The 15449-nt window shown below is 41.9% G+C and overlaps 1 protein-coding gene across 1 annotated transcript; it reads right to left on the bottom strand.

Moving 5' to 3' along the window:
* Window positions 1-4738: 4738 nt before the first annotated feature.
* On the bottom strand, window positions 4739-15238 carry MTRF1 (mitochondrial translation release factor 1). Its single transcript, XM_010220770.2, has 9 exons — window positions 14791-15238; window positions 11973-12064; window positions 11028-11109; window positions 10667-10774; window positions 10404-10576; window positions 9151-9268; window positions 7893-8029; window positions 6133-6231; window positions 4739-4934 (listed from the first exon to the last, which is right to left on the bottom strand). Exons 1-9 carry the CDS (start codon window positions 15215-15217, stop codon window positions 4812-4814), a joined length of 1359 nt encoding a protein of 452 aa, XP_010219072.2. The 5' UTR covers window positions 15218-15238; the 3' UTR covers window positions 4739-4811.
* Window positions 15239-15449: the final 211 nt, after the last annotated feature.

The raw sequence follows: 15449 nt of genomic DNA, 5'->3' as shown, positions 1-15449 counted from the left end.
TCAGCTGATGCTGTTTATTTGTTTGAATTGGATGATTCACCCATAAAATGTTTCGAATAAGCAGTTAAATCCTGTATCTTCTGGTTTAAAATAAAGTGCTATTAAAAGATAGTAAGACTTGATGCATAAAAACACATTTATGGCTCCTGAAAATTAAGAAGATTCTCTGCTGTTTTGACAGTACCTGTTATTGTCATGTCTAACATTACAGACAAGTAAATTGAGAAAGAGCTTATATATAAAAAGCTTGACTGAGGAAGTACTTGCTCCTTCAAGTAATGAGAACATAAAATTTTATTACAAATATTAATGTCAGTACAGCTGTTGTTTCCTTCTGGCATTATTTCTGGAACTATAAACAAAACATTTGATGTTACAGAGAAAGTAATTTATTTATATTACTGTAGCATCCAAATGGAAAAAGACATAAAACTCAGGTTCTCGCCTTAAAAATCTTGCATTAAAAAAACTAAGCATCAACAAAAATACCCTCCAGGCTGCAGAGAGGTAAATAACTTGAGAGAAATATTACAGTGAAAAAAATGCCCTGTGGCCTGAGTTTTACTTCACGGGAGGAGGGTGGACTGAGGCAAGAAGGTTGTGAGCAGAGGCCATACGCGCGGTTCAAAGATACGGGCAGGCACCATAACTCGGTACCGCTCACAAACATGTTCCTGCAAAAATGGCTCAATTATAGCTCATCTACATGTTCATTAGGAATGTGAGTGATGGAGTTTCACCATTTGTCTTAGCAGTATGAGGCAGCAATGTGCCCTCGTGGCCAAGAAGGCCAAGTGGATCCTGGCCTGCATGAGGAGGAGCGTTGCCAGCAGGTCGAGGGAGGGGATCCTGCCCCTCTGCTCAGCTCTGGTGAGGCCGCACCTGGAGTATTGGGTGAAGTTCTGGGCTCCCCAGGACAAGAGGGACGTGGAGCTCCTAGAGAGGGTCCAACGGATCTAGTTACTCACTGAGATGGTGAAGGGATGGGAGCATCTCTCCTACGAGGAAAGTCTGAGGCGCTCCAGGGCCTGTTCAGCCCGGAGAAGACAAGGCTAAGGGGAGAATGCATCAGTGCATTTAGATCAGGAGGAAGGATGTAGGGAGGAAGGAGGATAGGCCTCACTCCTCTCGATGGTGCCCAATGTCAGTACAAGAGACAACAGGCACAAGCTGAATCACAGAAAGGTCAGTCTGAACGCGTGGAAAAACTTTGCTGCGAGGGCAACTGAGCAGTACAACAGGTTGCCGAAAGAGAGTATGGGGTTTCCATCCTTGGAGATGTTCAGAAACGATCCAGATACAACCCTGACAATGTGCACTAGGTCATCCTGCTTGAGCAGGGGGGTTGGATGAGACAATCTCCAGAGGTGCCTTCCAACCTCAACCCCTCTGTGATTCACATTATTATAGCAAACGAGCCTCTCCTGGACTTGGGTGCATACGCACGACAGCTTTTCCTGATACATAAACCAGTGTGAGTTCCCTCGAGGCTACGATGCTGCTGACAACCTGAAATCTGTCCAAGAATTTGGCAAGAAATCGGGCTTTGAACAGACAGTTTTTGCTTCTGAGCTGGGATGCAGCGGAGCAAAATTAAGTCACTTCAACTTAGCCGGAAGAAGAGTTGAGCTCAAAAATTTTGGAATCCTGTAAAGTCTGTTAAATGACAAGATGTCACACAGCTTGGCAGATTTTATTTTATGCTTTCCTTGTCATCAAACGGTCTTGCCTCATGAGGCTCTAATTAGGCAGTTCCTATTCCTCACCCACTGTAAAATTTTGCGAGTACTACAATAGTAGTTTGACCCCTACGACGACTTGGTGGTCACCTGTTTTCAGGATTCACAGTACCCGGAACAGCTGAGCCGGGCTCAGCTGGTGTCTTTAAGGACCAGGACTACTGCTAAGTGCAAATTTCATCCAGCTTCCTTCTTTGCTGAGTGCGGCAGTGCTGCTGCATAGACCTCGACAGGGAAAAGAGAGACGGTCACCGCAGGAAGGTCGTTTGCGTGTTTCATGCAGATCAACAGAAAGAGGATGGTGGTGACTCTTACCATTTACAACATGACAGCAGTGTGAAAGGTCTGGGTTGTGCATGTTCATGGTTGTGAAAGTAAGCCAGATCAGTGGATGTTAAAAAGCAAGTGTTTCGGTCTGCTTGTTGTCACCCTATCTTGCAAGCGCATGTGAAGCTCTGGGGTAAGGCTGTTCCTATCAAACAAAACTGTTGGCGCTCTGCTCTGCTATGGACTAGTGCAGTCTCTAGAAGCTATTTGATGCCTTCTCAGTAGCCACTCACCTTTTCATGCTGGCACTTTGGGATCATCATTTTTCCTGCTAGTAGTGTAATTTGATAGATTTAAGCCACCTGCAGACTTGGCAGCAAGGATAGCATTACTAGATGCTGCAAGTTCAACAGTTTCTGACGAAGCTCATGGGCATTGGAAGCTGCTCACCGCTGCGGCGAATCAAGGTTGCTTGAAGGAACTGGAACGCAAGTTGGGAGTATTCCATCCTGAAACACAAGTTGGGAGTATTCCATCCTGAAACGCTTCCTGAACTGCAGAGCTCCTCTCCTGCAGCCCTCCACAAGTACAAACGGCAGCCCACATCCATGCCTTGTCACAGGCTCTCAGCTTTTATATTCCATAGAAACACTAAGGTAGAAGAACTTGGAATAAACTAGTGGTTTCAAATAATAGTTTGACAGTTAGGAGAAACAAATATGTCTCCTTTTTGTAAAACTGAATGTTGCAGCCAATGACAATAGAAGCAGAAGGATTGTGTACAAAATCGCTGTCACAACTGAACACAACACTGTAATTTTGCTGTCTCATACTCCGGCATGAGCAATTGCAGGATAAACTTATTATGACAAAGATCCTTCAGAATGCCCTGAAATGGGCTGGGATAGAGGGCTTAGCTGTCAAACTTCAGTGCTTGCAGTGAGGACATCAGAAATTAAGCAGCAGAGTAGAGCTCTCTTCTACTTTCCTTCCTCATTACTGTGCACCCCCCCAAAAAATCAGCAACAAAGAAGCTAAATAAAAATTAATCAACTTAGTCACAAATATTCCTTCAGCATAAACATTGCCATCTCTGCCTTCCAACAGTATTTTTAAAAGTAATTCCACAGGGTAAGCATTAATAGTAGGAGTAGGAACTGATTGTTTTAAATGCTCACATTGTAGCAAATTTCTAAGATTGTTCAGGATATATAAATTAGCTAGATTGATTTGCATAAAATTTGCATCAATAATTGATTTGCAAAGTGAATTAAAGCAGCATGTTAATTGGAATATTAACTGCATACTCTCCTACAATAGCTGATCATATTAGTTACTGCCAGTCAGTCAACATCACATAAATATAGCTGAATTTTCTATCTCCATGCAAGTATTTGCAGAAACAATTGTTTCCTGAGAATAGTCAATGTTCAAATGTACAAATGACTAAGTCATGTGAAATTATGTTTCCTGGTTGACTTATAAAGCTATGAATTAAAAAAAAAAGTAATTAAGTGTTGGAAACAAGTAAAAAATTACCAATAAAATTTGCATGATAAGAATTTACAAATACACCAGAATTGAAAATAATTCCAGAACTGAGAAACTGAGCAGAGTTTTCTTGCTTTCTTGCTGGTGCAAACCCTGCATTTTTTAATATACCCAAATAAAGTTAAAAGAACGTATTATTTGATATAAATACAGTAGTAAAACTATGCTTAGTTTAGATAAACAGACTATTGACATTCTTCTTTGTCAAACTACATGAGCAGTTTTTTCAATCCTGTATCATTCACGATTATAAAAATATGTGAATACGGCAATCGAGTCCTCACTTTCACAAGACGGTTCGGAACAAGAAGAGCAGTTTCACAGCACGGCGTGGGAACAGCAGGATGAAAGGAGGAAACGTTCCCCTAACGGGTTAGCGAACTCAGCAGTGCAGTTGTTACCTGCTTTTGTGGGATGCTGAACACGAGAGGACTCCCGAGTCACTGCACGTGGCTGCCGGGCGCCTATGACGCTCCTGCGGCTGCGCGCGCGCGTTGCACAACACGTGCCTGGAGGAAAACGCGGATGCAAGTCCCACTAAAGACAAGTGCCCTGAGGATATCTAGCTGGTCCTCAGTAACAGTCACAAAATTACCTGCTGGGAAATCAGTTGAATTCCAGAACAGTTTTATTTGCTACAGTACGTCTCCACTATGAGCTCATTTTCTCTCTAGCTCTTTACCAATGCTAAACACTCTCCAGAATTTTGTCAACTTAATTTGAATCTAGATAAAGGTCATCTTTTTCTTAACAGTATATTCACGACCTGCCTTCAACTGGCCTAACTACAGCTGCAAGAAGGCTGAAAGACTATATCACTTACTTAGAATGCTTAAGGACTCTTCTCCAGGCTGTTACCATACTGTGTGAGGGAAGGTTTGTCACCTGAGGAGGAACATTTCCCATCCCAGCGTCCATGTGGTTTCATGCACTGCTTAGAATTTCTTCTGCTCCATCATCCTACCTGTCCAGCTGCAATACAGTCAAGAGAGGGTCTGGCTTGCTAAAGCCACACTGCCAAGGCAGAGAGAACACTGGTGCACACAGTATTCCCTGCCTGTTCTCCTCTGCTGGGGAAGAGTAAAATCATAATAAAATCAGTCCAGTGAGTTAAATCATGCTAAATTATAAAAGGTCATATAACACATATTGAAAGGCAGAGGCATAGATTTTAACCAAGCTACCATCTGACAAACACATCCATTTTATTTTGCTATTAAAGGAAAAAATCTGTTTTAACTGTACACAAGGTCTTCAGGAGCCTCCTCTTTCCAAAGACTGCAAGTGTTCTAGATATTCAGCGACAGCCTCCACCTCTGAAAACTCCAGTAGTCTGTTGATTAGCTTATCCAGTGCTTCTCTGCCACTTAGAATCTCCTATGAAAAAACAACAACAGACAGAAGTATTTCTGAGCGTACGCAACACGATTTCGAGATGCTGACGGCTCAGGAGAGGCGTTCCCGGATCACGCCGCGCCTGGAGCCCTGTTTCAGCTCCTCCACGTGCCGTGGCGCCCAGCAAGCGGCCCTGCTGCTGCTCCCGCTCCCAAACGCACCCAGGTCTCAGCAGGAGCCAACAGGGAGCCGAGACCTGGCCCCACTAACGCTGCCCTAGTGCCAATACTGGCTTTTGCTCCCAAGTTTTATTTAATAGTTCGAAATTCCGTAAGTTTCCAACTCTAAATAAGCAAAAAGATGGACTAACAAAAGGGGATTTTTATGAAATCCAAGACCTTTTCCCCGCTCTCTTCCATTATGATATTAGCATATCTATATCCTGCTTCAGCAAATATGAACCATTCCATATCCAGCATGCTCTGGGTGTGTTCTCCAAAGGAAATCTAGAGATTTACATCTTTCTATAGTAAATCTAAAAAATCCGGTAAATCTAGGCAAAAAAAGGTCATCCTAAATTTTGTCCTAGATTTTAAAATATTGCCCATAAATTTAACACACAGAAACACATTATTAGGTATTTGTTCCTTGTAGACAATATGAGATGCAAAACATATGTATAATTTCATGCAAAACACCAGGTAATCTTAAAATTAAAGCAGTCAGTTTCTTTTAACTATGGCAACCGTAAGACATGCAAGACAACCATAACAAAAAGTTATTTTCTTTCTTCCCTCTAACATTAAAAGGAGGAAGAGACAGTGACTTAAAAAAAAAGGCTGAGGGTTTTTTTTGGGCAGGGGGGCTGCACTAAGCTCCAAGTATCTCAAATTCTACTCGCACAGTTTGGCCAAGGGACTCTCAGAGCTCAGGAACAATGACTACATGTGATCATTTTTCATTCATAGTAAAGAAATGTAGAGAGAACTAGGCCAATTGCTGAATTTGCAGGGCAATTTTCAAAGGACAGGACAAGTTACCTTGCAGGCATCTTTAAGAGCAGAGCACATCACCAAGACAAGGCAAAAAACGTGAACTTTCTAAGTCCGTGAGGTTCGGTCAGTGCATGGCTGGTCACCAGGTTCCTGACACATTATCAATTGCTTTCCCAAGGTGAAGTTTTTGTGCCTGTGGTACACATATGTATCTATCTTTTAAAGCTCTTAAGAACCACCGTTACCTTGATACTTCGTGCATCATATGAGATCCGGTGGTCTGTGACTCTGTCCTGAGTGAAGTTATAAGTACGAATTCTCTCTGACTGGGCTCTTGTTCCCAGCTGTAAAACAGCAACCAAAAAAACTGTTATGTTGTGTTTTGTTTTTTTTAATAAAAGAATCTCTTCTAAAACGGCATGTCTCAAATAAACACTAATGGATCAGCCTGTCCTACCTGCAGACCTAGTGGTCACTGACTCAGATTTTGTTTTGATAATTGTGCCCTTGTTAAACTGTGGTTTTTTGCCATTCTGTATCGCGGATCCAACTCAAACACCCCCCAGTGACGCCCTCCTCTTTTCTAGCTCTGTAGCTGGAAAAATTACCTAAGTCTCATCAGTCACGTAAGGCAAGAGATACATACATCTATATGGGTCATTAGTTCAAACATGTAGGATGGTTCTTTTCTTTTTTGGGGAGTTTCAACATCCTCAAAGGATAATGAGAGTAGACATCACTAACAGACAGGTACTACACAGAAAGGTGGCAAAGCGCTTACACTAATATTTGGCTGACAGAAATTAATACCAAAACAGGAGCAAATTAAGAACAGTAGTCCTCTAGTGGTCAAGTGCAGGAGTGCAATCAAATATAAAAGTCTTCGAAGAGAGTTCCAAATATAACTTTGAGGCCTGGTTGATTGCTTTTTTAAAACGGAGAACTAGACGCTGAAAACTCTTGGAGAAATGAGTGTCTGATTCAACATCCTTTTCATCTGCACCCACATTTATATTTCAAAACATGGAAGTTATTTAATGTATTCTGGAACATATTCAAAAATAATTTATTTTCCTCTGATTTTCTATAGTATTAATATAAACATACACCCACATCCTCGATGCAGTTTTGAAGATTTTCAAAGTAAAATTAGCAAAGATAAATGGCTCACAGATTAAAATGACTGAATTAGTCTGTCAGAACAAAACACTTAAATACAATCTGAAATAAGTGATTAAGAAGCTGAGCTGAACAACTTTTACTATTTTAATGTATTTTTATTTCTGTTGATCACTATAGAAGTTTACATTGCAAACAGCAAAATGTTCAAAAGGTAAGAAAAGAATGATAGCACATTTTCACAGAAATATATGGTCTCTAATATAACTTGTGCTAACTTTTACAACAAGTAAAGGAAGTTGTTTCTTCCTTAAAAGGTTACCTAAATAACAGAAAATATTAAACGCATAACCGTGAAGTGGAAAGATTGTTTATATACTCCTTATTTTTCAGTTATCAAAAACCATTTTAGATTAAAATACAGATCTGAGGATGCCTCATCCTAATTTTCGTTGAAAAAAAAAATCCTCGTTCCTTCTGCTCTGATTGTATAAACGTGACCTTAATAGAGACATTCACTGCAACACAGAACGCTTGGTGTTAGAAGGGGCCTGTGGAGATCACCTAGTCCAAACCCCCTGTTAGAGCTGGGTCTCTAACCCTGCTCATTGCTCAGGACCCTGCTGTTAGTCCATGTTATGAATTAGCTTTTTAATGATAATATCTCATTTCATTAACAAGTGTTTTCCCCTCACCTGCGAGGTATACACTAGGGCCAACTAGTAAAAAAGGGTAAGTAAAAAGCAAACTTACTCTTTTAAAGCAGACTGGCATGGCAAGCACACCTGGTTCAACACGCACACTCACACGCTCTGGCCCCCAAAATGACCAGGAGCAAAACTACCACGCAGCATCCCCCTATGTGTCACCAACCACACGCTCTCACCTGCAGTTTCCTGGCACTCTGCTCTTGGCTGAGCTGTTCCTCAATGACCTGCTGGTACAGCTTGGCTCTCAGGGTGCGCAGGGCCATCTCCCTGTTCACCTGCTGCGACCGCTCCTGCTGGCACTCCACGGTTAGCCCTTGGCACGGGAATTCCAGGCAGCACAGATCAAAACAAGCAAACAAAAGCAACTCTAACGCATTAGGGAAGTGGAACCTCCTAAAGTGTTTGCTTGTCACATGTCACAGGCCTCTCAGCTGCGAAATAAAAAGCCACTGGAACTCAATGGCAAAAAAATATTAGTACATTTTTGAACTCTTCTCAGCTCCACCAGAGGTTTCTGGCTTCAGTGCTAGGGAAAAGCCAGGGCACTTTACAGTTTCATGGAAAACGTAACTTTCTGACATTGCTCCCAGAAAACAGGGTTTTACATGAAATAGCTATTTCATATTAAAAAATGGAATTTGCACAGTCTGCAGAAGCACAGTTAAAAGAGTGTAACACAAGTTTTAAGCATCTTAGCCTAGATAAGCACTTAGCAACTGAAAATTATCTTTATCAGAGAACGATGTCAAAGCAATGCAGGACAAACTTAAGAGTGAAATAAAGCAATATAAAAGGCAATACAGAGAAAATAATATTTCTTTTTATTTCACATTTTAATTCTGAAATAAGAAGTCATACAGTAAACAGCAGTTTTCACATCAGCACTGGCATCTCTTTTGTCTAAATAGATTCTGCATCTGGCAAATAGTAGCCCAGTGACTTCTATTTGAAAACAAATCCTGAAAGCCAGAGCAGCACATTAGATTTCCATTATTATACCTTAACTTTCCTACTCAACGCAGGATTTCAGTAGCTTTATCTACTACCAAATGCAAATCTCCATGTCTCCTTTCTTCTTAGCCCTGTGACTACCAGATTCCAACTGCTGGGGGTACAGAGCACTCAGCAGGACCTACTGACACCTTCCATCCTGCCCCTGTCACTCTGCTTTTTGCCTTTCATTCCTCAAAGACATTCTGTTTGCTAAACTGATACTCTGAAGACACAACTGCCGTGAGAGCAGCACATTGGTCACCAGGTTGCTGGCACATGCTCCTCGCTCACTGCCCTGCAACACGGGCAGAAGGAGAAGGGGCTGCTGCCAGAGGGGCGGCACAAACCCCTCTGTAAGAGGCAACTTGCAGGGTCAAAAGTTCTCATGTCAGGATACCAATTTTGAAAGTGACCCAAAACACAGAGTAATGCTGGACTTACCTGTGGGAAGGTGCACAATCCGCACAGCGCTGTCAGTTTTGTTCACATGTTGCCCTCCTGCTCCTTTGGCCCTGAACGTGTCGATGCGCAAATCTTTGGGCTCCACTTTAATATCGACCTGGAATGAAAGTGAATCATTACTACCCATTCATCCTAATACGTTTTGGAATGTCTTTGTAATCACTCTCACTTCTCTCCCCAAATTGCTCCTCTGCAACTGTAATTATTATACTTTAATTATTATGCTCGGAGAAATGATCATACTTAAAAGAGATGCAACAGAAATCATCTCTATCTAACACTATACTTTAAGCAATACTTTAAGTATTTCACTTTTTTTATGGAGCTGTACTACAGGTGCGTCACAAAACAAGGGGAAGGCATAAAAAAAGAGGTTTTGTAAAATCAGCTTTGGCAAGGAAAGTGAAAAATAAGCAAATCACCAGACACTACTACTAAAAAGTACTGCCAGGATGTTGTTCAACAAGTTGAACCTGATTGATTTTTATAGCAGTGCTTAAAAACATCTAACAGAGGGAAAACTGGGTGTATCCAGATCCAAGAAAGGATTACAGCACTGGAAATAGGAGACCATGGTGACCTGGACCCATGGTGGATGGGAAAGGAACATTCAGATCTGAACAACCTTGCAAGGAAAGTAATACAAGGAAGCAGAAGAGCTTGCTGGGAAAGCCTATCGGATCTGGTTTGGGTTATTTTTGTGTTTAAATTCTGGCTGAATATCTGTGGGATCTCAGAAAGACCTGCCAACATACTCATTCAAATGCAAAGCACACTGTCCTTGATTTAGCAGAGGGCACCAATAATTTAAATGAAAGAAAAGGAAAAAAAATCCCCAAAATCCATTACTATACAACATCAACTATTTCTTTGGATATATTCCTTGTCTTAATACACTACAAAATTTAAAACTGGGTTACTCCTAGCAAGTCAGTTTTGTAGGTGTTGGGGCTGGAATGCTTAACAAAATGATCACTGATTTACTTTCCACTTCAGGTAACAGCAAATCTCTGCAAAGTTGCTTCTGGTGATCCATTTAAACATGTAAGGAACCATTTAGCTAAGCACAGAGCCAAGGGCTATTGCCTGAGCTTGTGGTTTACATGCTCAGACTTGCACAGAGCCCTTGGGTACCAATAAAATCCCAAAACAGTAACGGGGTTTTAAATAACCCACCCCAATGCCAAAGTGGATGATCAAACACCTCCTTGTTGCCCTGATTAACTGTTTACCTCCTCTGGCTGAGGGAGGACAATAACTGACATTGTCCCCGTGTGAATACGCTGCATTCTTGACGACAGGCCCGTCTCAGGGATCCGCTGGACTCGATGCGTCCCTCCTTCGTATTTCAGATGCCTGTAGACGTCACCTCCTGAAATCTGAGCAGCTGCATGATGCAACCCACCTATGGAGACAAATAATGTATGTAAATATAGCACAGAAACACAGCTTTTAATTTGGCTGCTTTGCAGGAATGTCCAAAGAATTAACGTGCCTATCTCAGCCGGTGTGTAGTTCAGGATATCAAAGGTCCAAGATTTATAGTCCGCATAGTTCTGGTACATCTCAAACATTTCTTTAGTGAACTGTTGGCAGATGTCACCTAAAAATATAAAGGCACTACAACATCAATAGCAGATCATAAAATGGCAGCCACCACTTTTTAGCTTTAGCTGCAGCTCTAACCAGTCATTAGACTAGTCATTAGATACCAGTCATTAGATAGATTAATACTCTTCTTTAGACAGTGCAAATTTATATCATTAAAGTGTAAAAATACACTAAGCATAACCCATAAGAGCCTTAAAAACTCAGATGAAGATTTGACATGATCTTTACTGTGGGGACTTTCTGACCTCCAGTTGTTCTGCCAGCTGTCACTTCTAGTATGACAGGACTTCCATCATACTTTTGTTTTGGCACTAGACTCTGGAAAAGCTGAAAAGAAGAAGAAGAAAAAAAAAAAGAATGTCACCCTCTCCTTCGTGACTCTGTATCTCCTTCTAATCAAATTTATAGACAGCCTTCACAAAGGCCATAGCTTGAGCACACACAACCACAAACTTGCAATGGTAAACTAGGAACTAGGAGTAAAAACCATCTAATGGCTACTGCATCTCGGAGCAGTCAGTGTGGAAACGGGGTATGTTGGTGCAATCGCAGGGAAGCTAGCTGAAAACCTGATTCCACAAAACCATGTGTCAGGTCACCCACTCCAGCCCCAACTACCTATGAACATGAAGTCATAGCTATGAAACATCCCTTTTTTCTTTCCTTTTTTTTTAAATGCAAAATTGACTTTACTTTTCAGAAGACTCTATTTCCTATTATCTTAATCCGAACACAGAAACGAGCCCAAACACAGCGCTTTCCACTCAATCTTTCCAGCTTCTCTGATTACAATTAATTTCCCCACTCTGGGAGCTGTCAGCTGAAAAGAAAATGAAAGATTGAAAGTTTCAGTCAGAAATCTTTTTAAGAGTGTCCACTCCACTGCCAGGGGCAGTTACTAGGATGCCACCCTGGGTCTCAATAGCACAGACTCCAGTTTGGCATTTTATTTATATTCCCTGCAGCATCTGGAGACAGACAAGCAAGCAAACAAAACCAGCTGAAGTAACGCGCTTCCAAGACGCAATTGTCCGTAAGGGGTGTGCTAATGTTGCCACATCTTTCCTGGAAGAATTGAAGAAGCTGGATTGCTGATTCATTAAATGCACGTCATAAGCTGTTCGGATCAGAAAGGAGCATTTTTCTGAAGTTTTTACTTACAAAGCTGTATAATTTCACCTCAGGCTCACCTTTTTGCACAAGGTGTTGATTTTTTTATCAAGGGTTTCCTTTTCTTCTAAGGCAAGCTCTAAAAGTTGTTTCTCATCTCTGCTGTCTAGCTCTAAACAGGAACAGACGTTAGCCAATCTCACTTAGCTTAGAGCAAACTCCAATACAGCTGTCAAAAGACATGCATTACAGCATATAAAAACTGGCAGTGCATGCAGTTCCATGTTCCAAGCATGAAATATCTAATAAGGGCAGCCCAAGCCAAGATGCATATTTCTAACTGATCATATTTTCAGGGTGGAAGAAGTAGCAGACTAGAAGTGAGGTATGAAATATCTTACCTTTGAACTGCTAGCTGCAGGCTCCAAGTCTGCAGCAAGCAGAAGTCAATGCCACCCAACAGTGACTCGCTGTCAGTTATAGCATGCTGACAACTATGTGACCCCTAATGACATTCCAGGCTCAAATCCACAAATGCATGGATAAAATGCATCAAAAGCATGCCTGGGAACAACAACTGACTCAGTTTCCCTTATTTCAGTTTCTCAGGCAATAAATAAAGGTTATTGTAAATAAACAAAGGTTTCTGGATGTGCCCAGAAAGACTCGTGTACTGGACAATTTGTACCCATCGCGTTAAGGTGAGCATGAGCAATAGGAGTGTGTTGGTGGCCTCGGTCACCCTTGGCTGCCTGCTATTCTAGGGATCAGCGGGATGTGGGAGGTGCGGGCTCAGGGCAGCAGGATGTGGGAGACCTCTCTCCAACCCGTGCCGTTGCACAAGGCAATTCCCTTCCCTCTGCTTGGCACCGGTGTGACCACACCAGGAGTACCGTGTCCTGTGCAAGGCAGGGACGCTCTGGGGCGAACAGCACAGCGTGACACGGCAATAAACCAGGGGTGCCTGGATGACCCGTCGTCAGTTAAACAGCAACAAGTTGTGCTGAGCGTGAGCAGCGAGGGAAGAATGGTCTGGGAGGGATCCATGTCCCAGTCCTATCTCCTTGAGGACCTCGTCTTTCAAAATATTCACTTAACCTGCCCCATGAGCCCTCACTTAACCTCTCACATCACCCGTGACAAACTGGGCGACGTGGCTCCGCTGCGTGTGCGAGAACAAGATCCAGCGCGACCGCGAGGAGCTCGGGAACGGAGAAGAGGCTCAGAAAGGGCTCTGAGCAGGAGCAAAGAACACCTAAATGAACGGGACCTCTGTGTTTTACCTCGGCCACGTGATACAAAACACAAGTAGTGTCACTGAGCCCTGTTTAATTAACTTTGGGGCTCTAATTTTTCTTCCATTTTTTTTTTCAACTAGTTATCTCACTTAATTCCTCCATATCATAATTTATGGAACAGGCCAAAATTCTTCATTATCTTTTCAATCCCAAAATAGCCTTTCTAAATGGAAGTATATTTTTCTTTTTTTCTTTTTTCTTTTTTTTTAACTTTCTAATTCTTCAAGAACATTTCAGTTTCAGCTTTCAGTTTTTGGCCTTCCTCATCTTCACCCCTTTTCCTCTCTCTCTAGTGGAGAAATCATAGAATCACAGAATGCTTAAGGCTGGAAGGGACCTCTAGAGATCATCCAGTCCAACCCCCCTGCTCCAGCAGGGACACCTAGAGCACGTGGCACAGGGTGGCATCCAGACGGGTTTGGAAGATCTCCAGAGAAGGAGACTCCACAGCCTCTCTGGGCAGCCTGTTCCAGGGCTCTGTCACCCTCACTGCTAATAATTTTTTCCTTAAGTTCCAGTGGAACTTTTGGTGCTTTTTTTGTACCAGTGATTTTTTCAAAAGCACGAGCTCACCCTTTGATTTCAAAAACTAAAGAATATAAATATTTTCTTTCTAAAGGATATGCTTTTTTATGAGTTTTACTTCAATCTGGCTTTTACCATTTGCTTGGTCTTTTCTCTGAGATGCACCATGATCTTTCATCTAGTTACATTTATAGATACTGGCTATCCATTTCCCCTTTCCCTTGCTTCACTTCTTTAATGTAAGCCCTTTCTCTCCAAGCCACTACTTCCCTCTATTAATTTAGCATCTATTCATATAGGAGAGAGGCCAAAATTTTCTCTGTCCTACTCTCTGCATTGCCTTGCACTTGTAACTGAACAATTTTGGTAAAACACTGCAGCTGCTTACTCTATGAGTTACTTTACTCCCTATGTACTTTCTCATTTCTGAGCAATACCAAAAATGGACAATATATTTTTTATTTTCACTCCAACTTCTATTGTAATGCTGCATTGAGAAACACCAGGCATGCTTCTTATAGAGCCATCAATTTTTATTCCACATTGGACTTCTCAAATAGCTCCAAATAAGTATAGATTTTTGCTATCTACATTAGAAGCTGACAAATCAGGAACTAGTGTTGAAAGTCCACTTAATTTGCTTGATAACTATCAATGAACTGGGTAGACAGGATCCTATTTCCAGTGAGACTGATGAAGTCTGCACATGTCAAATGTCACTGAAACGTCTTCCTTCCATTCATGCTATTGTTGGTTTCATAAAAAAACAAACAAACAAACAAGAAAATCCACAAACCTTAAAACAGAAACATTTGCAAACTAATTCTGCTAGACACGTAGTTAGGAGAGCCCAGATGGTCCCTATTCTCCCAGGGTGTCTGTATTAAGACCTCAAAATGAGGCAAGGTAAATATGAAAGGAAATGGGTGGATCAAGAAAACTCCAGCTGTGTGAGCTCCCAGGAACAGATATGACCAGAGAGCGTTCCATGGTCTGCTTAGCACTTATTTAAAAACTTTTCTTAAAAGCCATACATTGAAGGTTATCACAAGCAAAGACAGTATTTTATCCTTACCTTTGCACATGGTTTCTAACTCTTGAACCTCTCTTTCTGCCTCTTTGATTTCTTGAAATACAGCTGCAACTGGGGACAGATCAGCATGTCTTCTCTTCAGGGATCTTTCCTCAAAGTCACTTATTGAGCCAGCACTTAACAGATGACTAACCCGCTGGTATTCCTTGCTTAGAGCCTCTAGATACTTCTGCATAGCCTCATGCTTCCACAATCCATGAGAATCCTGATGTTTTTTCCTCAGCTGATTGCTAAATGTCAGAGTGAGTCTAGCTGCGTCCAACAAAGATTTTGGCCCCCAGTTGTGCATTCCCATCACATATCCCATCTTCCTAGCGACAGAAGGAAGAGGACAGCTGCGAAGCTGACCACGACAGCAGCACTTGGTGAACCAGCTCCCGAAAAGCCAGACATTGTGGAGAGATTTCATTTTGTTTCTTGTTTTTTTCACCCCCTGAAATTAGAAGCAGACAGAACATGGACTATTTTTAATTGTGTGTGGAAAGGGCACTTTCTACTTTGAAAAGCTGCATCATGCTCAACACACAGCCCCGCTGTCATGGACAAAACTATTCCCGCAAAACTATTCCTGGTTTAAGCTGGCAAACACCGTCAGCACAGTTGTACCGACTGGGGACTGGAAATAAATCTCCTCCCTCGCA

Source organism: Tinamus guttatus, unplaced genomic scaffold (genome assembly GCF_059628265.1).
Source record: "Tinamus guttatus ecotype Peru unplaced genomic scaffold, ASM5962826v1 Tinamus_guttatus_pri_ptg000394l, whole genome shotgun sequence".
NCBI classification, from domain to species: domain Eukaryota; kingdom Metazoa; phylum Chordata; class Aves; order Tinamiformes; family Tinamidae; genus Tinamus; species Tinamus guttatus.
The sequence above is the reverse complement of the archived record's forward strand: the minus strand, read 5'-3'. Positions and strand labels throughout refer to the sequence as shown.

What these genes read in the sequence shown, in the direction of transcription:
- MTRF1 (XM_010220770.2), bottom strand. Translation starts at nt 15,217, where the DNA reads ATGAAATCTCTCCACAATGTCTGGCTTTTCGGGAGCTGGTTCACCAAG. An exon ending in TCAACACCTTGTGCAAAAAG is followed by an intron (nt 11,110 to 11,972) that starts GTGAGCCTGAGG and finishes TCTTCTTTTCAG; the next exon opens with CTTTTCCAGAGTCTAGTGCC. An exon ending in AGAGTGCCAGGAAACTGCAG is followed by an intron (nt 6,232 to 7,892) that starts GTGAGAGCGTGT and finishes GCTGTTTTACAG; the next exon opens with CTGGGAACAAGAGCCCAGTC.